Source organism: Podarcis muralis, chromosome 12 (genome assembly GCF_964188315.1).
Source record: "Podarcis muralis chromosome 12, rPodMur119.hap1.1, whole genome shotgun sequence".
Taxonomy (NCBI): domain Eukaryota; kingdom Metazoa; phylum Chordata; class Lepidosauria; order Squamata; family Lacertidae; genus Podarcis; species Podarcis muralis.
Window position 1 is genome coordinate 35,723,600 of NC_135666.1, and position 22,392 is coordinate 35,745,991.

Here is a 22,392-nt window from a genome sequence, read left to right on the forward strand (position 1 = left end):
GGCGCAACGGAACACCATGACGGAAACCAGAGCAAACGGAAATGTCGTTTACTTTCCCGCCACAGGGTTCCTATTTATCTACTTGCACTGGTGTGCTTTCAAACTGCTAGGTTGGCAGGAGCTGGGACAGAGCAACAGGAGCTCACCTCCGTCAAGTGGATTCAAACTGCCGACCATCCGATTGGCAAGCCCAAGAGGCTCAGTGGTTTGGACCACAGTGCCACCCGCTCCCTCCAAGAAAAAAAGTAGGGTGCTGGGGTGGTTGGAGTTTTAAACCTCTGCTCCCAGTTCAGCCACTATTGGGGATGCATGTTGCCCTTCCTCCTCCTCCACATCTGGATCACTGTATGCGTTCAGATGATCTGCACGTACTTCTCATGCCAAAGAAGATGGTCCTGGTTTCAACCCCTGCCATTCCCATCTAAGGTAAAGGTAAAGGGACCCCTGACCATTAGGTCCAGTCGTGGCCGACTCTGGGGTTGCGGCGCTCATCTCGCTTTATTGGCCGAGGGAGCCGGTGTACAGCTTCCGGGTCATGTGGCCAGCATGACTAAGCCGCTTCTGGAGAACCAGAGCAGCGCACGGAAACACCGTTTACCTTCCTGCCGGAGCGGTACCTATTTATCTACTTGCACTTAGATGTGCTTTTGAACTGCTAGGTTGGCAGGAGCAGGGACCGAGCAACGGCAGCTCACCCCGTCGCAGGGATTCGAACCGCTGACCGTCTGATCGGCAAGCCTTAGGCTCTGTGGTTTAATCCACAGCACCATCTACGGGGACAACGGAGCGGAGCCTTCGGCAGGCAGCGCACACCACAGACGGGCCAATGCTTTTCCTGTGTTCTGCCAAGCCACCACCTTTAAGAAAGAGGCGTATCTCTACAATCCTGAGTGTTTCTATACTGGGCGACTGAGCGACCCACCCTCCTCGGGAAGACGCGTGCTCCTCTGACACACTTCAGGGACCAAGCTGCCCACATCCACACATGCGCACCTGGCGCCTACCCACAACTCCCCACCTCCTCCCGCCCCCCGCTCTCATTGTCTCGGGCAGGTCGTGCGCTTCGGCGTGACGTCACGGCGCGCCGGCTCCTTCTTTGTTTACCTCTCCCACCCGCTGAATCTTCGCCGGCTCCCGAGAAGGGGCGGACTTGTGTTGGCGGACAGCGAGTCCGCGAGCTGCCTCCTGATTGGCCAGGGGAGCCTATATTCGGGGGTGTAGGAAGAGGGCCTGCAACTGCTGGGCGGAGGGAGACCTCTTTTTTTCGCAGAGCGAGGCCGGGGCTGCCGCTTTGCGTTAGCCGTTGGAGCCTGGCTGACTGCCGTTTATGACCGGGCGTCGGTTGGGGAAGCCTTCGGTTCGTCGCCGGCGAGAGGAAGGCGAGGGAAGGGGAAGGGAGCATGGCGGCCTCGGCGTCGGAGAAGAGCAACAAGAAGAAGACGGAGAAGAAACTCGCCGCCCGGGAAGAAGCCAAATTGCTGGCCAGCTTCATGGGGGTCATGAACACCATGAGGAAGCAAGTAAGGCGGGGTGTGGGGTGACCGGCCTCCTAGGGCTCTTTGACCTGTGGGGTCCAATAGGAACATGTTTCTATCTCCCCCCCCCCCCCCCGAGCCTGGCACAAGGGCATTTGTGAAGCCGGAGGAGTTGTAGGAGAAGAAACCCATGGCGGGGGGGACACAGCTAACACAAAGTGCTTGGCATTGTTTTGTTGCTGTGTTTACAACAGTCCTGTAAAGTAGGCCAGTAAGGACTCCCATATTGCAGAGGTGGGGGAAGGCTGACGAAGCTCACGGATGACGCCTTGCCTAAGAATCATAGAATTGTAGAGTTGGAAGGGACCCCAAGGATCATCTACTCCCACCCCCTGCAATGCAGGAATCTCAGCAAAAGCGTCTGTGACAGATGGGCATCCAACCTCTCCAAGGAGAGCCCACAACCTCCCGAGGGAGACTTTCACTGACAGATCTTACTGTCGGGAAAGTTTTTCCGTGTGTTTAGAAGGAATCTCCTTTCTTGTAACTTGACTACCTGATGGTCTTTAAGGTGCTACTGGAAGGAATTTTTTTTTGTGATGAGTTCCTGTTAGAGGTGAGATTTGAACGAGCAGCATCGGGATTTGTAGTGCAGTCCCTTATGTTTGGGCACTACCATGCTGCAAGGGATCTCTGGTACACAGAGCAGTTGATGTGAAGCCAAGACCATCCCGTTGCATTCTTTGCTCATTTATCTGGTGTAACTATTTGTTGTTCAACCCACAAGGATGCACTGGGGAAAAATGAGAATATTCCCAACTTCTGTTACCCTGGCAAATGTGTAAACTTAATTCAGATTCATCTTCCTTTATCTCTAGCATATGTCACCCAAGTGGATAGTATTCTAGAGATACAGAAAGGTGATCACAACAGCATAGGACAGGCGGAGGAAAACTCGGCCCTCCAGATGTTTTGGGACTATAGCTCCCATCATCCCTAGCTAACAGGACCAGTGGTCAGGGATGATGGGAGTTGTAGTCCCAAAACATCTGGAGGGCCTAGTTTGCCTATGCCTGGCATAGGAGTTAATAGCTAACTTTTTGTGCAGGAAAGCTATTACCAGAACAACTGTTAACAGGCTGTAGGAGTTGCAGCTGGCAAGCTGCATCAGCCCCCTTCCAGAAGGTACAAGTTAGTCATGTGCTCAGTGAAGATGACTAGTGTATGACTATGAAACTGGGGTGAAAGCTGCTAGTTCAATTGTGTACTTAACAGATGTGTTTGGGTAGTACCAGTCTACTGATCTATGAGGCTTAATATTTGCCTTGCTAACCTGTGGCTTGTATTCACCTTTTGCTCAGAGTAGACCTATTACAATTAATCCTAAGTAATGGACATTAATTTCAATGGGTCTACACTGAGTTGAATGCAACCAATTTTCTTCATAATCTGCTTTAGTGGTGATTTGTATTGTTGTTACTTGCTAGAACTGCCACTGTACCAATTTTAAGATCATTAACATATTTTAGCTCAGTAACAGCTTTGCTCTTGTTCAGTTGCCTTGAGGTGCTTATCTATATTTCAAGTTAAAAATGCTACACACATTGGCCAATATTCTAGCAACTATAAACACTTAAATGGTAGTCTTTCTCCCAAATAGTGGGAGGTCTAAATGGAGACAACTGGTCTAAATGGAGACAATATTAAGTTTCCTTCACTGTCATTTCCACAACAGAGAAAAATAATTGTCAATGTCTTTCTTTTTCTACCTTTTCTACCTTTAGAAATTAGTTCAGCAGCTTTTAAATGAGGACAGAATAATAAGAGCATCCATTAAAGTATACACAGAGAGTACTTTTTAGGAACCTGGTCTCATTTAAAAGCTACTTAACTAACACATTAGTCACTCTGCTATTTTGGTCTATTGTGGAAATGACAATAAAGAAAGAAGCAAATGTTCAAGTTGTTTCTATTTAGACCTCCCATAAGCATTTGGGACAATGAGTGCTATTTTAAGTATGTGTTGCTGGCTACAGTATTAAGCCTGCAATCTTCTACATGCTTACCTGGAAGTAAGCCCTATTAAACTAACTAAGAATTATTTCTGAGTAGATAGGCATAGCTTTACAATGTAGGGTTTGCCAAACTGTATACAAAAATCTCATACTTGGAGCTGAAGAGCAGCAAAATTGTAATTGTTCATATTGTAAATGTAATTCAGTTACAAGACCAGAGTTTGAATTCCCGCCACTATGAAGCTCAATGGATGAACTTGGGCCAGTCATTGCCTCTCAGCCTAACCTACTTCACAGGGTTGTTGTGAGGATTAAATGAGGAGAGGAAGAATCGCATATACTGCCTTGAGCTCCTTTGAAAAATGGTGATTTTGTCTTCAATAGTGTTTGTTGTACATTTCTGTAGGTAACTAATTTAGCAAAAAAATAAGACTTTCTACACATTTCTCTGAAATATTACATGTTTTGTCATCATTTTGACTTTTTTTGTGCTAGAAAACACTCTGTGATGTCATTCTCATGGTCCAGGAAAGGAAGATCCCAGCTCATCGTGTTGTACTTGCTTCAGCAAGTCACTTCTTTAACTTGATGTTTACCAGTAAGTCTTCAGCTACTCAACTTCTACTGGTTTAAATCATCATCTACTGACCAGCAGTGTTCAAAATTAGCCAGGCACATTTTGCTACTGGCACAGGTTCAATTGCGACTATGTGGAGATTTCTGGGCTCCAGGTTGGCGACCGCAATTAAAAAACCTCTGCCTTAGTTCATAATTAATACAATTTCCACTGTGTGTGTTTCTCTTTCTTGCATACTTGGACAAGTGGATTGTTGTAAGAGCAAGCTACAGTCAAGCAATTAGTTGAAATCAGAATTGTAGTGTTGGAAGGGATCCCGAGGGTCATTTAGTCCAACCCCCACAGATAAGACATTCCGTTGTGGTAACGGCAACCTGCAGTAGATTCAAGATACCATTTGGCAACAAGCTTATGTACTGAGTTGATAACATTGCAGGCCTGCAAAGAAAGGGAGATTTGGTTTAATAACATGTAAGTAGAAACTCTTGAATCTTGTCCAGTTATCTTTACAGTGATATTTCTTCCTTGTCTTTCATCTCTGGTGCTGGACCAACTGTCAGCCTAAGTGCAGTTTAGTAGCACCATGCAGGAGAACAGCTTTAAGCCAAACCATGGCTTAGCATGAATATACTGTCTCCCAAGAGGACGATTGCAGCCACTTTGCTTCTTCCTAGGCTTTTTAGGTTGGTACAGCAGCTAAACCAAGATTTGGCTTAGTGTGTGATCCAATCCCTGGATCATAGTTCAGGTCTCTCTTCAATCGTGACTTGAGGCCAAAGGACAAGCTTTGGCCACAGATGATGGTTGAGGACAGGTGTTAACAACAGCCCCAGAATCAGACAACACACTTAGCAAAAACATGGCTTAACTGCCACCGCACTGACCTAAAATGTCTAAGGAGGAGTAAAGCACCCATGGTCTCGGTGGGAGCCAGTATGTATGTGTGGTCACAGTAAGCCACACACTGACTTACCATGTCTTACATGTGAACCAGTGAAGCCACTGATTTTCCACTTGTCTTCCTAAAACTCTTTCTCACATGCAGTCAGTATATAATAAGACTTGCCAAAAATACACCTGCTTCAGAGAGACTGGCATATTTGCGACCGCCAAGCTTAATATTTGAATGTCTTTAAAAATGGGCTCTAGAGGAAAAGGTGTCCTCTTTTTATCTAACTTTAGGTCAGATGTTTCTAAGGTCAGAACTCGTTCATACCACACTAATTCATCTTTTCTAATTAAATGTTTTGGAGAAGTTTCCTGTAGAGGTAGAGTTCTGCAGCTTTGTCTCCTTTGCAATTTGAGAATACCATGGTAGCAACTTAAGTGCAATGCACTGAAGTGTGACTAGGATTAGTCTGTTTTTTCTTTAATTTTTACATCAAGGATAGGGAAACCTGTAGTCCTCCAGATGTTCTTGGACTGTCTCCCATCAGCCTCAGCTGGCACAGCCAATGGTGAGGGATGATGGGAGTTGTTAAACAGGAAGGCCACAGGTTCCCATTCCTACCTTGTGCTGGGTTGAAATGTATGTAAGTCTGGGATGTAGTTTTGAGACCAGAAGTTCTTGATACACCTATTCTTAGTGTACTTGTTTTTCTATAAATAAGATTTCTATAAGTAATACGGAATTAGGAAAACAGTTGTTAATACATTTAAATCTAGATACCAGCTTGGTCAATTCTAGGTTCTGTTGCTCATTTTGTAACTGATCTCTGCGACTGTCTTGAAGTTTGCTTAACTACTTCCATTGCAACTGTCCCCCCCCTAAATTAGAGCAGCAGGTCCTTTGAGATGTGGGTGCAGGGGTGGAATTGTTGTTCAGGTTAGATAATGGTGTTATGTATCTAATTGCAGCAAATATGATTGAATCAAAGTCTTACGAAGTGGAGTTAAAAGATGCAGAGCCAGATATTATTGAGCAGCTTGTGGAGTTTGCTTATACTGCAAGGTAGGTTTATTTATAACTCTTAATATCTGCCTATCAGATAGCTTCATGTGAAGCCCAGAAAAGCTGTTAGGTGAATTAATGTTATTTTAATTATGCTATTTTAATTATTTGTTCAACAGGTACTACTGTATCTGCCTGTAACATACTGTGTTGCTGTTCTAGTGGTTGAAAATCCTAATTTAATCTAGCTATGTGTATTATCATGTTCCCAGTTCTTGTTGAAAATGTTTTGGTCATAGTAATGTTGCTACTTTTTTCAGAATTTCCGTAAACAGCAACAATGTCCAGTCATTGTTAGATGCTGCAAATCAATATCAAATTGAACCTGTGAAAAAAATGTGTGTGGACTTCTTAAAAGAGCAAGTTGATGCTTCAAATTGTCTTGGTAAGACGGCTCACTCTATACTGTTTCGAAGAACTCTTGATATTTTTCAAAATTAGCACTTTGGGTCCTTGATTATTTCATTTTTAGGACAGTCTTGCTAATGATACATTTCATGTATTATTCTACTGGAAAACAAGTTTTATGATTTGAAAATGTATTTATGTCATGCGTATAGTACTGCTACAGTGCCTGCCACCTCTGATTAGCTTTCAGATAAGCCAGACTGAACTATTGTCTTCTATATAGAATGTGACTACTGTTAAAGATTTTCTTCCAAGTTGCTAACATGACATCATTGTCTCTCTAGTACTTAGTGCATGACAAATTCATAGATTTCATCAATTATTTTACTTCTCAAGATAACTATTTTGGTCATTACTTTTGCCACTGAAAAGAAAAAAAACTTATATTAAATTATTAATAACATAGTGTTTCACATAAAAAATAAATGGGCAGCATTCTGCTCTGTCAACAGAAACTCTGCGCAAGGGGGCTTCCCCCCTCTACTTCTCCCACGCCCGCCCTGAAACTGGCAGGAGGGAATTGGGATAACCCAAAAGGGAGGGGGCAAGAATGAGTGTTCCATCTAGCAAGCTGCAATGCTTGTGCAGATGGAACATTCGTAAGAGCACAATGTTTAATTCCAACCAATATGCTTTTTCATGAATTTTAAACATCTTTTCATAATTTTTTACTATCTTGTACTAGGTATAAGTGTGTTAGCAGAGTGTCTTGACTGCCCAGAGCTCAAGGCTACTGCAGATGACTTTATCCACCAGCATTTCACAGAGGTTTACAAGACAGACGAGTTTCTGCAGCTAGATGTCAAACGTGTAACACATCTCCTGAATCAAGACACGCTAACTGTAAGAGCAGAAGATCAGGTGAGGGTCCAGTTTCATAGCTATTATAGTCTTGCATCTGAAATAAGGCTTTGTGTTTTTAGCTATTTTGCTGTAAATATGCAATCTGTGTGGAAACATTTCCTGTCAAAAGTGGAATGCAAATAATTGCTGGCAGAACTTTTAGTGCCTGTATAAGTTTCCAACCAGATTCTCCAGCTTTTCAGGTCTCATCTCCCCACAAAGTCAAATGACTTAATGGAGCAGCCTTCAAAGTGGCATGGGGAGTTGTAATGTGAAAAAGGCCTCAAATATAGGAGTGCTTAACTGCATCAAAACTAAAGGATCAGTATTTGATTAATTTTTGGCAGGAAAAAAGGCTGGAACATCAGGTGCTTGAAGTAGGAGTTGCTCTGGTATCCTATTTTTTTTTATGAGAAATGTTGTTTAAAAAGTGCCCTCAAGGAAAGATTTGTTCCAAAACAGATTGAGACTTTCTGGCATCTGATATTTCCCCCCTCCTTTTTGCTGTTTGTGGCATTTTCTCAGTTTTGTAGTTGGTTTTCTATCTCGTTCTTGGATATCATGGTGTAATGTTTGACAGTTGAAGCGACTCTTTCTAAAAACATTGAGAGTAGTTACTATGAAGGACCAAAAGGTATTAGCATAGCTACTACTATATCTGGGATTTTTCCACATTATCTGGTTGCTTCAAGAAAGTGTAAACTTTTCACTGAAACAAAGTTAGATCCTTTCAGTGTGGTGGATCCCATTTAGTGTGGGGGGACATAAAAATTGTTTCAGTGGCTGAAATATGTTAGAAGTGAACTTGTATTTTCCAGGTAAGTGGCAGCCCTGTGAGTTATTTCACTCCAATTTACACATGCATGTTCACTTTGTAATAATTATCATAAAATAACTTGGTCTATCTTAGTTCAGCTGTTGCTTGTGGTTTCACAACTCTGAATAGTCATGGCTTTGAATTTTTTTATCTCAGGAGATCAGAAGCAGCTTTTAAATTTGGGATTTCTTCTTAGCCATTCCTGAATGAGGGACTTAAACCCATCTAACTGGCAATATAAGGTATAGCAAGTAATTATTTTTAAAAGCCCTTTGAAGATCCTAAGTTAGACTTCCTTTTTGTAACAGCTGAGCTATCAATTTCCTGGTTCTATAGATGGCTGCAACTATAAGTACACAGATGTATTTTTCTTTCTTATTTCTAGGTTTATGATGCTGCCGTCAGGTGGCTGAAGTATGACGAGCCAAACCGTCAGCCTTACATGGTTGACATTCTTGCTAAAGTCAGGTTTCCTTTAATTTCAAAGAATTTCCTCAGTAAAACAGTACAAGCTGAGCCACTTATCCAGGACAACCCTGAGTGCCTCAAAATGGTTATAAGTAAGTTTATCTTCCAAGTTGTCTCAACTCTCTGTAAAGTTTTTCTTTAAGAAGAAAATTTAAATTTAGATCCATTTAAATACATTTTAGCATGTAAATACAAAAGAAAGGTAGGATTAACCCTGTTCTCTCTGTGCCAGGAAGCTGAATCAAAGCTGACTAGTAGCCCTTAATATCGGCATTCTATTTCCTGCAGTTAGAACTATGTCTAATAAACTGCAGAATATATGAGCTTCATTGTCCAGAGTCTGCCACCTTCTCATTTGTGTGTCACAGCCTTGAACAGTGGATACCAAAATAAGGAAATGCCTTGTCGTTACGGGACAGCTTCAAGCAGTTATGGGTCACTTCAGAGTTTCATAAAATTATAAGAGCCTGCTGGATCAGACCAAGTTGCTCATCTAGTCAAGCATCCTGTTCTCACAGTGGCCAACCAGATGCCTATGGGAAGCCTAACAGCAGGAGCTGAGCACAAGAGCAGTGTCCCCTCCTGCAGTTTCCAGCAACTAGTAGCATACTGCCTCCAATTGTGGAGGCAGAGCATAGCCTTTGTGGTTAGTGATAGCCTTATCCTCCATAAATAACCATCGTTTAAAGCCATCCAAGTTGGTCACCATCACTGCCTCCTGTGGGAGTGAAGTCCATAGCATAACAGTGTACTGTGTAAAGAACTACTATTGTCTGTCCTGAATCCTCAGTATTTAGCTTCATTGGTTGTTCATGAGTTTGTGTTATGAGATGGGGGGGGGGGGAGACTTATTTGTATCCACTTTTCCCATACCATGGTTCATCTTATACACTTCTATGTCACCTCTTACTTGCTTTCTCTCTAAACTAAAGAGGCCCCAATGCTACAACCTCTCCTCCCAGGGGAGTTGCTCTATCCCCTTGATCACGGTTGCCCTTTTCTGAGTGCAATTGCACCATTGATTTGTATAGTAGTTCTGCTGATGCAGTAGTTTTCCTGGTGCTTGTCGGGTGATACTCTGGGCTCCAAGCACCCATTGAAGCAGGCAGCCCTGCTTGCATGTTGAGCACACTGCTTTATGGAAGTGAGTCGTGGGCAACTTACAATCACCAGAAGCCTTCCACATTTGCTATATCAGGAAGATTTTGGGCATCACATGACAGGACAGAATCTCAAAAAAGGATGTGCTCTCCCAAGCCTACATTCCCAGCACTCCTGTCTTAAAGTCTTCAGTGGCTTGGTCATGTCCACAGAATGGAAGATGGCAGGATCCCCAAAGACGTGCTCTACAGGGAGTTGGCTTCAGACACCAGGCCCATTGGCAGTCCAACTCTGTGTTACAAAGTGGTATGCAAACGTGACATGAATGATGGCAATATCAATCCCACAGTGTGGAAATCCCTTGGAGATGACCGAGTACCTAGAGACAGTCAGTCAGCAACAAAACATGTCTCTCCTGCATCAGTCTCTACAGCCACAGCAGACATCGTATCTCTCCAACAGTTTGACTTCACCCCTAAAGGCACACTCCTCCATTGTCTCCTGAGATAGATGCCAAGAACTACGGTGAACATAGTCCTCCAGTGTTTAAAGGGCTTCACCTATATTTCAGTTTGCTTTTGAGCCTAATTGAATTCTTTTGTGTGCCCTTTAAACCCTAAATGGTCTGGGACCAGGGAATCTGGAGGACTGCATTTTCTCCATTGTATCAATTTAGATTTCCCAAGGTCTGACTCCAGTTTTCCCCACCACTTAATAATAGTAGAAGGCCTTCTCTGTGTTGGCACCTTGGTTGTAGAATTCCCTCGGCTACAAGTTCAAGTTGGTTTGTCTTTGTGCCCTTGTGCACTTTTTGTTGCAGCTGGAGTGAAGATGAAGAAAGTGCTCTAGGATTTTTCTGGGATGTCCTATTTGGATGAGTGGGGGGATGGCAGCAATGATCCTGGGAATCCTGTACAAAGACAAGTATAATCAACATCTTCCTTCCCCCTTTCCTTCTGTTGATTACTGCAGCCATGGGTTGGTGGCTAGCCAGCATCCATCCACCTTTCACCTAACCCCAGGAAAACACCCCCACCAAATCATCCCACCCTCCTCTTCGCTAAAGTAACTTATTTCAATAAACTGGGCCCCACTTTAAGATGCAAAATAGAAGATATTAGAGTATTCATTACCAAAGGCCACCTTAATACCTGAAAAAAGTTATTGGAAGGATCAGTATGCCTTTAAAACCAGCTCGTATGTTTCAGATTTCTTAGGCTTCAGATATAATTGGTAAGAACATTAATATCTATACAAAAATAGCCTGAGTAATGACATTTCTCTCAGCTGTTGAAGAACAGCAAACCTACGCACCACCATCTGTGTCTTCAATGCAGATCCGGGCTGCTTCTCAAGTATATGCTAAGTCAAAACAAAGAAAAAGAAGGAAAGACTGGATAAAACCTTTAAGCTGTGTTCTTGTTTAGATGTAGTGAGAAATATTTTATAGATACTAAGCTTTGATTATTTAAAACATATTGGATGTTGATGTTTCTTCCCAGTGTATTTGATGACATACTTAGTGGCATAATATTCTGAGAGGTTTATTCCATGGTAATCAGTTTGTCTCACTGTACAGGTACTTTATACATATCAGTGAATATAGAAACATGTTTTAAAGACACTGCATCATTTTTTTTGTGGCAGCCTTTCTGTATTTCAAAGGTTGCATGTGATTTTTGAAAACAGACTTTTATTTTTCCCCTCCTCTTTAATTTTTGTCTATTTCCTTGCTTTGGAAACAGAGATTTCTCATAGAATTACATGGAATCATTGTGTGTGCCTTCTGGTTTAGGTGGCATGAGATACCATCTGCTTTCTCCAGAAGACAGAGAAGAGTTGGTGGATGGCACTCGCCCGCGAAGAAAAAAGCATGATTACCGCATTGCCTTGTTTGGTGGCTCACAGCCACAGTCATGTCGGTATTTTAATCCAAAGGTAGCTCTGATCTTTCAGAATTTCAACAGATAGTGTGTAGCCGAAAAATTCATCATCTCTTTCATTATATAACCAGTTTCATCACTACAGATATAGATACGAGAATAGATATAAAATTAGTTTGTTCTTGCACTTGTGAGATTTCACAAAACAAGCGTTTTTGTTGTTAAATTGTGGGAGGACAGGTTGTAAGGAACAATGTAATAAGGGATAGCAAGATGATACAGGGAACTTTCTGTAGTGCAGAGCTATTTTGAGGTTTCTATGGCAACTTTAATGTTTCTTACACTTACGTATGGACTTTCATTGTTGCCAGAAATAGATTTCTATTTTGTATAGTCGTTTATAAATTAAAATCCCCAAATAGTTGATCATTATTAAAGTAACAAATTTGAATCCTGTGAAAACTCACATGGGGAAATGGGGAAAACTGGTCTGAGAGGAAGTATGTCCTCAAAGCCCAATAAATCCCCCTCTTGTGATCATTTCAGCAAATGGAGTAGTCTGTCAGAAGGATGCTTTGTGGGAGCGAAGGCCCCTCTTATTTGAACAACCTAAAAGTGAGCATTAGTTACTTGTTTCATGGCTTTCAGAATCCTTGCTGTGGTGCCTCAGCAATGTCTATTGGGGTGGGAGTTACTGAATTGTCATCTTATGCTTGCTATCTTTTGAAGATGTTCTGTCAGCCTCTGCTAGTGCAAGATGTTGCTGGACTAGAAAGCTATAATGATTATTGACTATATTTTTAAATGTCAGTTTTTTCCTACTCACTGCAATTCAACATATTGGCAGATAAATGCTCTATCAGTTGTTTTAAAGTATATTTTCATGTGACTAATTGCACCCAGATTGAGAAAAGCACATGAATGACCATCCCATTGAGATAGTGCAGGTAAATAGAATCTTGTTTAGATGATCATCTTATTTATACCTGAGGTTTTTGATACAACAGGGGATACACAGGTATGCTGGCTCAGGCAATATTATTATGATTATTAATTAAATTTATAAACCCCCTATACCCACAGGTCTCACGGTTCACAAGATAAAATTACAACATAAAAACACAAAATACATAAACAAAATATAAACATAAACAGCTGAATAACCCCATAAAACAGTTAAAAACAATTTTTAAAAATAAAAAATTACAATTAAAAAGCAGTTTTAAATAATGTAGTGTTGTCTTGTACTTTGACTGTGATATAGCTAGGATCTTACTGCTTTTTGCTGCTTTTTGTAACTATCTGGTTCTTGGAATGTGCATTAATTTCCATTAATTTATCCCAGTTGCTCAAATTTGGCTGTGTTTGTTTATACATTTTCAACCCTACTGATGACTCTGCTGGTGTTTTTTGCAGCACCATTTGTAGTTTATTACAGGTAAACCAACTGAAGGTACATTATATATCATTTGTAGCATGGAGAATGAGTTATTGGTTGCCATGACAACAAATTTCCCCCAGTTCTATTTTATCTGATTCTATTCCTTAAGATCTGCTATTTTCTTCTAAGCACTTTTTTGTATTGTTCTGTTCTCTTTCTTGACTCCATTTATCTATTGAATTTTAAAATCAAGCCAACTAATAACAGCCAGGAGTTTCTCAAAACAGATTCTCAGTTGGTTACTTTTGCCCTCCTCTCCGCCCCCATCCTTCAGTTAATTATTGTTGATGCCCCAAGTGTAAGGAAGATGTGAAGATAACACATTAACATGATTAATCTCTGCAAACGGGTGTGAAGGAAGTTTTCAATAATTATGATGTTGTCTGAGCAGTGTGTCCGCTGCAGACAGGATTCCACCTATAATAAAACAGTGGTAAAGACGGTAACAGTGGCCTATTAGATCTAAGCCCCATTTTTTTCAACACCCACTGTAATACATGCAAACAAGTTTTCCACCGTTCCGTAAACTCACATTTATTTATTTATTTATTTAAGATACCGTACACCACTTTTCAGGCAGACATCATAAAGCGGTTTGCATAAAACATTAAAATCAATCAACGCTATGCAGTGAAATAGCAAATACATGCTACAAGGGGAGAAAAAAAAATTGTGAAAACTAAAACTCCTGTCAGAGCAAAATGGTTCCTGAATCAAACTTGTAGTGGCAGTTGGTTGGGAAAGGCCACTCGGAGAATACCAGGAGCTAGATAGCAGACAGCTTTCCAGGCTCCCCTCCACATCGCTTCCCAACATACAAATGTGGTGTACTACTATTATCAAGGTACTGCTCATTTTTATAAAAGCCTAGTGGTTAGAGTGTTGGACTAAGACTAGGGGCATGCAAGTTGAAGTCCTTACTTCATTATAAAGCTTCTATGACTTTGAGAGTCACTATCTGTCAGCCTAAATTACCCTGCAACGTAATTTTGAGGGTAAAATGGACAGGGGGAAGAACCATGTATGCCACACCAGCTTGATTGGACAAATAAATAAATAACAATGGTCTCAGAATTCTGAAGAATTTACACAGCACAGTATTCTCTCCCAAACATCTGTATTTTCTCATACAGGATTACAGTTGGACAGACATCCGATGTCCCTTTGAAAAGCGGAGGGATGCAGCTTGTGTTTTCTGGGACAACGTGGTTTATATTTTGGGCGGCTCCCAACTTTTTCCTATAAAGCGAATGGACTGTTACAATGTTGTGAAAGACAGCTGGTATTCCAAGCTGGGGCCTCCAACACCTCGGGATAGCCTTGCAGCTTGTGCAGCAGAGGGTAAAATATATACATCTGGTGGTTCTGAAGTAGGTAAGACACTCGAAGGGTCTGCTGGTGGGTCTGTAAAGTAGAAGTTGTGTGTGGCACCCTAATGTTGTCATTGAATTTTACTTTTAAAAAGAAATGGCACTCACTGCCAAAACTCAGAAGCCAGCTTATCCAATGTGGGCCTTAAAACATAGAGCAAAAACCAAAAAAATCAGTGAACTGTATCCAACTAAGTTCTACTCTGAATACGCTCTTTGAAATTAATGGACCTAAGTTAGTCATGCCCCTGAATTTGAATAGGACTAGTCTTAGTATAGGGACACGGGTGGCGCTGTGGGTAAAAGCCTCAGTGCCTGGGACTTGCCGATCGAAAGGTCGGCGGTTCGAATCCCCGCGGCGGGGTGCGCTCCCGTTGCTCGGTCCCAGCGCCTGCCAACCTAGCAGTTCGAAAGCACCCCCGGGTACAAGTAAATAAATAGGGACCGCTTACTGGCGGGAAGGTAAACGGCGTTTCCGTGTGCTGCGCTGGCTCGCCAGATGCAGCTTGTCACGCTGGCCACGTGACCCGGAAGTGTCTCCGGACAGCGCTGGCCCCCGGCCTCTTAAGTGAGATGGGTGCACAACCCTAGAGTCTGTCAAGACTGGCCCGTACGGGCAGGGGTACCTTTACCTTTACCTAGTCTTAGTATGACTGGTATTGGATACAAGAGTGTATTTTTAGAAGGGATATTTGTCATGTCAGCTTCATTTAGCCACCTAAATCTGGAAATGAAAGTACTGTATATTTCTGACATTTATCTGTAACTTACAGCACACCTGGTACAGATAGCAAGAGTTCATGGTTTACCTCACCCCCAGGCTGCAACCCTATGCCCACTTGTATTTTTGTGGGACAGCTCAGAAAATACTACAGTTGGGACATCATAGATAGTGAGCATTTGCAGGGGATAATGAACATGTGTGGGATAGATTAAATGCCGACTAGTTCTCGCCTGCAAATTCATTTCTCCAAGTTTATGAGGCAAACTTGCTTCATAATGTGTATCTCTAGTACAGATCTATTGGACTGTTGCAGCAAGTGAAGCTCAGTCCACCTTTCCTAATTGTTTTGCCAGTTTGCGCTCACTATGGGGAGAGTGAGTGTCTTCCTTCTGTGGTTCTATCTTTGCTGCCATCTTTGCTTTGTGAGAGAAGGTCTCCAACCTTTTCGGTATTTATTCATGTTCAAAAAGGAGAACACCAGTGCTCTGTTATGTGGCATCTTTCTATCTAAGAAAGCCAGAGCAGATAACAAAGAACAACAAAAATAGAATAGCCAAAACCTAAAATACCAAACAGAACACATTCATAGATTTAACATCAGCTAAACAGTAAAGCAGGAGCTGCTTCATTCTCTTCCTTCCATTCCTTAAGTGCTTGCCTGAAAAAAACTGGCTTGGAGCTGAAAGGATAAGACAGAGAATGCTAAGTCAACATCTCTGGAAAGGGTGTTGCAAAGTCTGAGCACCAGCACTGAGAGAATATACCAGATATCCACCTGCTTAATCTCTGATGCCAGGGCATTCAGAGCAGGACTGCGAGTAGTGATATCAGCAAATGGGCAGTTCCATGTGGATTATGCTAGTGCTGCAAAGGAAGACTTTGTTCCCTGAATTGTATATATTTTAGATGCAGATGGCACAGAAAAGATTTTTTTTTAAAGGATTATCAGTATCACAGGAAGGTTGCTTGTATATAGGATCACGTACCTTGTTTTGGAAAACATAACCTTAAAACCGTACAGCTTGAAGTGTCATGTGAAGCATTCAACTGCTGCACTAGAAGACAAATTACAACAATGACCTTATTGCAGTGTTGCATGTAATTCATAGAATCTCCAAATATTCTCTAAATCAGGTTGCTTGTCTCTTTATTTAAAGGAAATTCTGCATTATATTTGTTTGAATGCTATGATACCAGAACAGAAAGTTGGCACACAAAGCCCAGTATGTTGACTCAGCGATGCAGTCATGGGATGGTAGAGGCAAATGGTCTCATATATGTATGTGGAGGAAGTTTAGGAAACAATGTTTCTGGAAGAGTCTTGAATTCCTGTGAAGTTTATGACCCAGCAACAGAAACGTATGTATTGATTTCAATCAATTTTATTGTGTGTTTAACCATCTACAGGCCAATTACACAAATGCAACTTCTTCTGGAGTGCCCTTCCCTGGCAGATTTGTGAGGCTCTTTCACTGCTTGCATTAGGAGGGCAGTTAAAACTTTTAAATCGGGTTTTAAAGCCTTTTAGATATTTCAGATGCTGTGAATTTTGTTTGTTGTTAATATTGTTCTACCGTTTATTATGTAATGTATTTTTATAAGGAGCAAGAGCTTTTAAGCAACCAAAATTAGCTTAGATCTGAGCTCCATTTTAACTGACAGTTCCTCTGGCATGCTTTCGCCATAGTGGAACTAAATCATGTTAACTATAAATTCCCTTCTCTGCAACTTTGGTATTTACCATACTTGATGGAAAAAGAACTGCTCATAGTATGAAATTGAGTGAACGTGTTTTTAAAATTACATGCTTTAAATATTTTCAGGTGGACAGAGTTGTGTCCGATGCTTGAAGCCCGAAAAAATCATGGACTTGTGTTTGTGAAAGACAAAATATTTGCCGTTGGGGGACAGAATGGCTTAGGTAATTGATAATTTTTATTAAAATCTGCTGTGCCAGAGGTAAGATGTACAAATAATTGTGCCAGCTACAGCTTCTCAAAATTGGCCAGCTTTGGATGGATGTGAGTTTCAAGTCAACTGACTGGTGAAGATTGTTGGACCACCAGCTTAGTGGCAGAATGAGCTGTGTCTCTGCATGTTTTTTAGGGTGGTTAGTGGAAGGAGTCTTGCAGTCATGCCTCACTACAAGAGTGAATATGAGATGTTTGCTGTTTGACCAGACTTGTCCAGACCTGCAGTTTTGCTGTTAATGGTATCACATGTAGAGTATTGTTTAAAAATAAACACTTCTCTACCAGTACACTGTAATTTTACATACTCTCCCATATATGAAAGTCATCTACAAAGCATATATCCATCATGACTGGGATGACCTATAAAGGTAAAGGGACCCCTGACCATTAGGTCCAGTCGTGGCCGACACTGGGGTTGTGGCACTCATCTCGCTTTATTGGCCGAGGGAGCTGGTGTACAGCTTCCGGGTCATGTAGCCAGCATGACTAAGCCGCTTCTGGCGAACCAGAGCAGCGCACAGAAACGCCATTTGCCTTCCCACCGGAGCGGTACCTATTTATCTACTTGCACTTTGATGTGCTTTCGAACTGCTAGGTTGGCAGGAGCAGGGACCGAGCAACGGGAGCTCACCCCATCACGGGGAATTCGAACCGCCGACCTTCTGGTGTCCGTGGGATTGTCCTATACATAGGGTTAAATACCATTTATATAGAAAATTAAAATAATTTCTCCTTAAAGCAGTGGAAATTGAGACTTTTAAGAGAACAATTCTATACCTACATACCTCAGAGTAAGTGCCATTGAATTCAATGGCAGTTACTTCTGAGTAGACATTTAGAAGGCTTGCACTGTAAATTTTGAATTATTATCACCCTGCGATAACTTTGATCTTGTTTTCAAACCTTGGATTTTGTTTCCTTTCCTCAGTTATTAAGTCCCAGATAATTTTAGATGCTAAATTTTTCAAACCATCCTTGCAGCTATTGCTTTTACTTCACCATACTAGAGGAAGTTCAATTTGGGAAGGATTCTGTATCTCAAGTGATCACTATGTTGGAAGTTTGAGAAATCATGGTTGATACTTATCCGTGTGTTTTCTCTTCTCTTTATAGGTGGCTTAGACAATGTGGAATATTATGACATTAAAGTGAATGAGTGGAAGATGGTCTCTCCCATGCCATGGAAAGGTGTGACTGTAAAATGTGCTGCTGTGGGTTCCATAGTTTATGTCTTAGCAGGCTTTCAGGGTGTAGGTCGTTTGGGACACATCCTTGAATATAATACTGAAACTGATAAATGGATAGCCAACTCTAAAGTCCGTGCTTTCCCAGTGACCAGCTGTTTAATCTGTGTAGTGGATACTTGCGGAGCAAATGAGGAGACACTAGAAACATGAAGATTTCAGGATTGCTACTTATGATGTTTCTGCATTTCAATTTCATCTTGTCAAGATGTCGGTACTACAGAATTTTTTTGGATGAAATCCTTCACTTTATCTCCACTATGTGTATAAGGTGGATTTGCTTGTCAAAGTTTTTTTTTTTTTTTTTGGAAGTAACTCAAGAATCTACAACCCTAGATTGAAGACACATGAAGTTTCCTTAAGATGCATGTGTGCAGTTTTGCCACAAACTCTGCTGTCTAGGTATATTGTGAAATATTCCAACAAGAGATTATTATTTTTTAGTAACCTTCATTTTTCAGAGTTTGAAATAATTAATATCTTCAGGTAGCAAAAATGAATGAAACAAACCCTATTAGTTGGAGTAACTTTGCTCAGACATCTGTTCTGCTGAAACATCTGTTCTACAAAGAGAGATACTGCATTACTTCAATGCAGGTCCCCCACAGGATGGTATCCAGTTACTGAGTGAAAAGTTACTGAGTGCTTTCTAACTTTATGCACCTTCTTCTGGTACTGAGCAGGCTCAGATAACTAGGGGCATATCTTATATGAGCATCTTTCACGCAACTGGAATGGTGACTGGCAACAGGCAGTTACTCCCTCCTCCATGTTCTTAATGCCATCTGTGCAAAGCTACAAACCTGTGGTATGTTTCCACTATGTCCTCTCCGCCATGTGCATGGGATATGATGCTTTTTCATTAGTGCATCTACTTCCTAAAATATTTACTGTGCAGATGAGGGTACAAACTGCACCTCTCTACAGGAGTCCTACCTAGACATACTAGAAGGCAGCTGTTCATTTACAGGAGAAAGTAAATGTGTTGTTAGGAATAGTTGGAGTGGAACTAAACTTGCCCAGGCAATTTCCATTCATTGGTTTTGTCCCTAATTGCAGTCTAATAAGTGTAGGGTAGCCGAAGTAAAACCCAGGAAATAAGTTTGTTTAGAATGTCTGTTCCTTCCAATTCCTTCTTCTCATTGGGGTAGATCAAAATTCATACCATTTTTTACATGCCTGATTTAATATGCATCTAAAGTTCCAAAAACTGCATAGTGTGTACTGTAAAAAGATTGACATAAGTTTACATGTGATAAAGTGAACGACTTATGACTTGTGCAAAAACACGTTTGGGGTATAATATGTGCTTTAGGTTGAGAACATCCTATATTATTTAAAGTACATTTTTGTATACTTTGTAATACTGCCTTTAATACTATGTTAAAGTGATACACATACCTGCAGAGTGATGCAAGTCTAATATTTAAAATGACTATTTTTTCATGTTGGGTCTTTAAAAAAATTCTGAAGCACATTTTTTATATTATGTTTTAAAGTATTTCCCTCATCAAACCTTTTGCCAAAAATTGAATAATTTGATCAATAAGAAACTTAAATCTAGCAGATGCTAGTTTTAACTTTTTTGTTTTTAAAGGGGGTTCCCATATAGTGCACATTTAACTTCCATCAGTCCAAATATGGACCATCCAGTATGAAAACTCATTTTCCTTAATTCTAGATATATCCCTGTTACGTAACTAGACATTGTGTGACAAAACGGATTCATTGTCAGTTCTTAGTAAATGGACTCGGTGCAACAAGTTTTATTGGACTGTTTTTGTGTATTAACAAATAATGTATTGATAAACCTTGCCTACTGATTACTTTTGCTAAGTAGAAGCAATTTTTTTGGAAACATACCTCAGTGAGGCTTGTTGTCAGTAAACTTTGTTAAATAAATATGTTTTTCTTAAGGTGGTCATGAAGTGTTCATTTAATAGTCCATGTTAAAATATGTGAAGAGACTTTATTTCCATAACCTGGACTATCTTTTAGGGGAAATCAGTAGCATTATCTTTGGTAAGAAAAGATCTGTCAAATTTAATTTGGCTGGGAAGAGCCAGAAAGTTCCAGCCCTTTCCCAATTGTATTCTTCATTCAAGGAAAAGCTCATTCTAATATGGGAGTCCATATTAAAAGATAGAAAAGAAATCTAAGCAAATTTTATGAATACACAAGTAGAGGAAGAAACTCTTTAAGGCAGCAATTTGTAGGGCTGACAATGAAGTAGTACATAGAATCGAATAAGGAATAGAATACTTGACAAGAGTGTCTGCTTTCAAATAGGCCTGCCTGTACATTAAGATTGATGTGGAATGCTGCCTTGACTGTGCCACATCTGCCTGGAATTCAATATGTGCCGACATGGAAAAAAGGATTCTTGTTACAGGTGCCTTGAATTCACTTGCTTCTCAAATACAAGTGGCACCAACTCTTGGTACCAGTTGAAGAGTAGTTCACCCAGGTGTTTGGGTAAATCTGCTGCCTATGATGATTTTATTGGTTTTTGCATATTTTATTCTGCTGTTCTATTATGTATTTTTAATTTAACCTGCTTTTGAATTTTAGTAATAGTAAAATAATACATTAAATAAAAAAACCTAGAACTTAGGAGCAAACACATATCTGTGGGTGCTCTTATTGTACACTTTTCTCATTTAACAACCTTTTTGAATGCTGCCAATAGAGTTGTGAGGAATAGAAATCAAGGTGCATGAAGGTTACGGTACTTTCAAGTGTGTGTTAGCATTGGAAGTAGTAGATATGGAAGCCAACTTCCAGTGCACATTGCTTTTCATTAAGGTTAATCTCTGCTATTTCATACCGCTGTTCTTTGACAGCTGAAGGCGTGGTTTGAAAAAGACACCTATCTAAACTCTAGTGCAAGTTAAGAAGTAGAGGGGTAGATATTGATAAATTAAACCTAGAACAACAGACACTGCTCTTTGGACATTTGTTAAGTGATTGCTGCTGGGAAATGGTTCCTATCATTTGGAGTCTCCAAAGAAGAAAAAGCAAGTAAAGGTACAACTTTAAGAAAAGAGAAAGAGAACTACATTGACACACTCACATCTCTATTTGGATTTAGAGTCAAAATAAAATGACAAAATGTTGATGTATAGTCTTATTTCTATATTACTGTTCAGGGCTCTTAATGTGAACTTAGTCACACATGATCTTTGGATGAAGGGTGGCATATAAATTTAATAAAGAAATAATAAAGAAATAAGTAAGAACCACCCTACTGCCTTGGCATAAAAGGCTCATCTAGTAGGCAATAGCCACTGGGAATCCTAAGTAGTCCCATGGGCGTAGCCAGGATTTATGTTGGGGTGACAGGCTTTAAGTTAGTGGGGCAGAACCTCAGTTACTTAGTATTTTTTATTGATTTACTTGATTTGGGGGTGGCACCAAACCCCCTTGGCTACACTCATGAGTAATTGCTTTCCAAAACCCCATAGCTGCCACACAAAGCAAATAGCCTTTGTGTGCTTTTGCTCTCCAGGAACTAGCATTCAGAGACTTAAGCGTCCCCTGAACCTGGAAAGTCACCATCAGGAGGAGAGTTAAGGGTGAGGGTGGAGGAATAAAACAAAAAGACACCTGTTCATGTGTTTTTCCTAGCTAACCCTGCAGCATTTGGGGGCTGACAGTGCACTATGACGTATAGTGCTTGCCAAATTTCTGTCATACACAGACTCTTAGCTCATCTGACGACGTCGGCTCTACGAGAGCTGACGGGTTTTGCCATCACTTAGCGCCGCGCTACCGTGCTGCCTGCGGTCTTAACCCGCCGTCGCTTCCTCGTAGGAGAAGAAACCCCCACCGCATTCAACAGCCCCCGTTGCTGAGCAGACCTGGGCAGGAGGACGGCGCTGCCGCACGTCGTCTCCTCTGGAAAGTCACGCCATAGTTTGGAAGAGCTAGGAAACGGCGCTTCGAAGCCTCGCCGCGGCTCCTCAACGGCCGCTCCCAACGGCTCTGCGCGCGCCGAAGCGGTTTGTTGTTTTTTCGTTTCCACCAACTGCCAGCGGGCTGCTGACGTCTTAGGAAAGAGCCGCTCGGAGAGGGCTCGCGCTCGCCCAGCGAGGCTGCTGCC

The 22,392-nt window shown here is 41.3% G+C and overlaps 1 protein-coding gene and 2 long non-coding RNA genes across 7 annotated transcripts in view; 2 read left to right on the forward strand and 1 right to left on the reverse strand.

Annotated features, from left to right (window-relative positions):
- Positions 1-22,392, forward strand: part of LOC144329323 (uncharacterized) — a 349,880-nt gene that overhangs the window by 313,480 nt on the left and 14,008 nt on the right. The gene's annotated exons all lie outside the window — the stretch shown is intronic.
- Positions 1,003-20,206, forward strand: KLHL7 (kelch like family member 7). The gene is made up of 11 exons (XM_028749696.2): positions 1,003-1,520; positions 3,986-4,088; positions 5,925-6,018; positions 6,279-6,403; positions 7,112-7,287; positions 8,472-8,646; positions 11,451-11,593; positions 14,113-14,353; positions 16,231-16,432; positions 16,897-16,994; positions 18,160-20,206. The coding sequence occupies exons 1-11, from the start codon at positions 1,401-1,403 to the stop codon at positions 18,441-18,443; spliced, it is 1,761 nt and encodes a 586-aa protein (XP_028605529.1). The 5' UTR covers positions 1,003-1,400; the 3' UTR covers positions 18,444-20,206.
- Positions 3,650-22,308, reverse strand: LOC114607008 (uncharacterized). 5 transcript variants are annotated; one of them, XR_013394821.1, is made up of 5 exons: positions 22,151-22,308; positions 16,060-16,128; positions 10,970-11,017; positions 10,402-10,565; positions 3,650-4,505 (listed from the first exon to the last, which is right to left on the reverse strand). It is a non-coding gene; the product is annotated as an uncharacterized LOC114607008 (long non-coding RNA). The 5 variants fall into 5 exon arrangements; XR_013394820.1 differs by lacking the exon at positions 3,650-4,505 and having other exon boundaries at positions 8,698-10,565; positions 22,151-22,307; XR_013394822.1 differs by lacking the exons at positions 3,650-4,505; positions 10,970-11,017 and having other exon boundaries at positions 8,698-10,565; positions 22,151-22,306.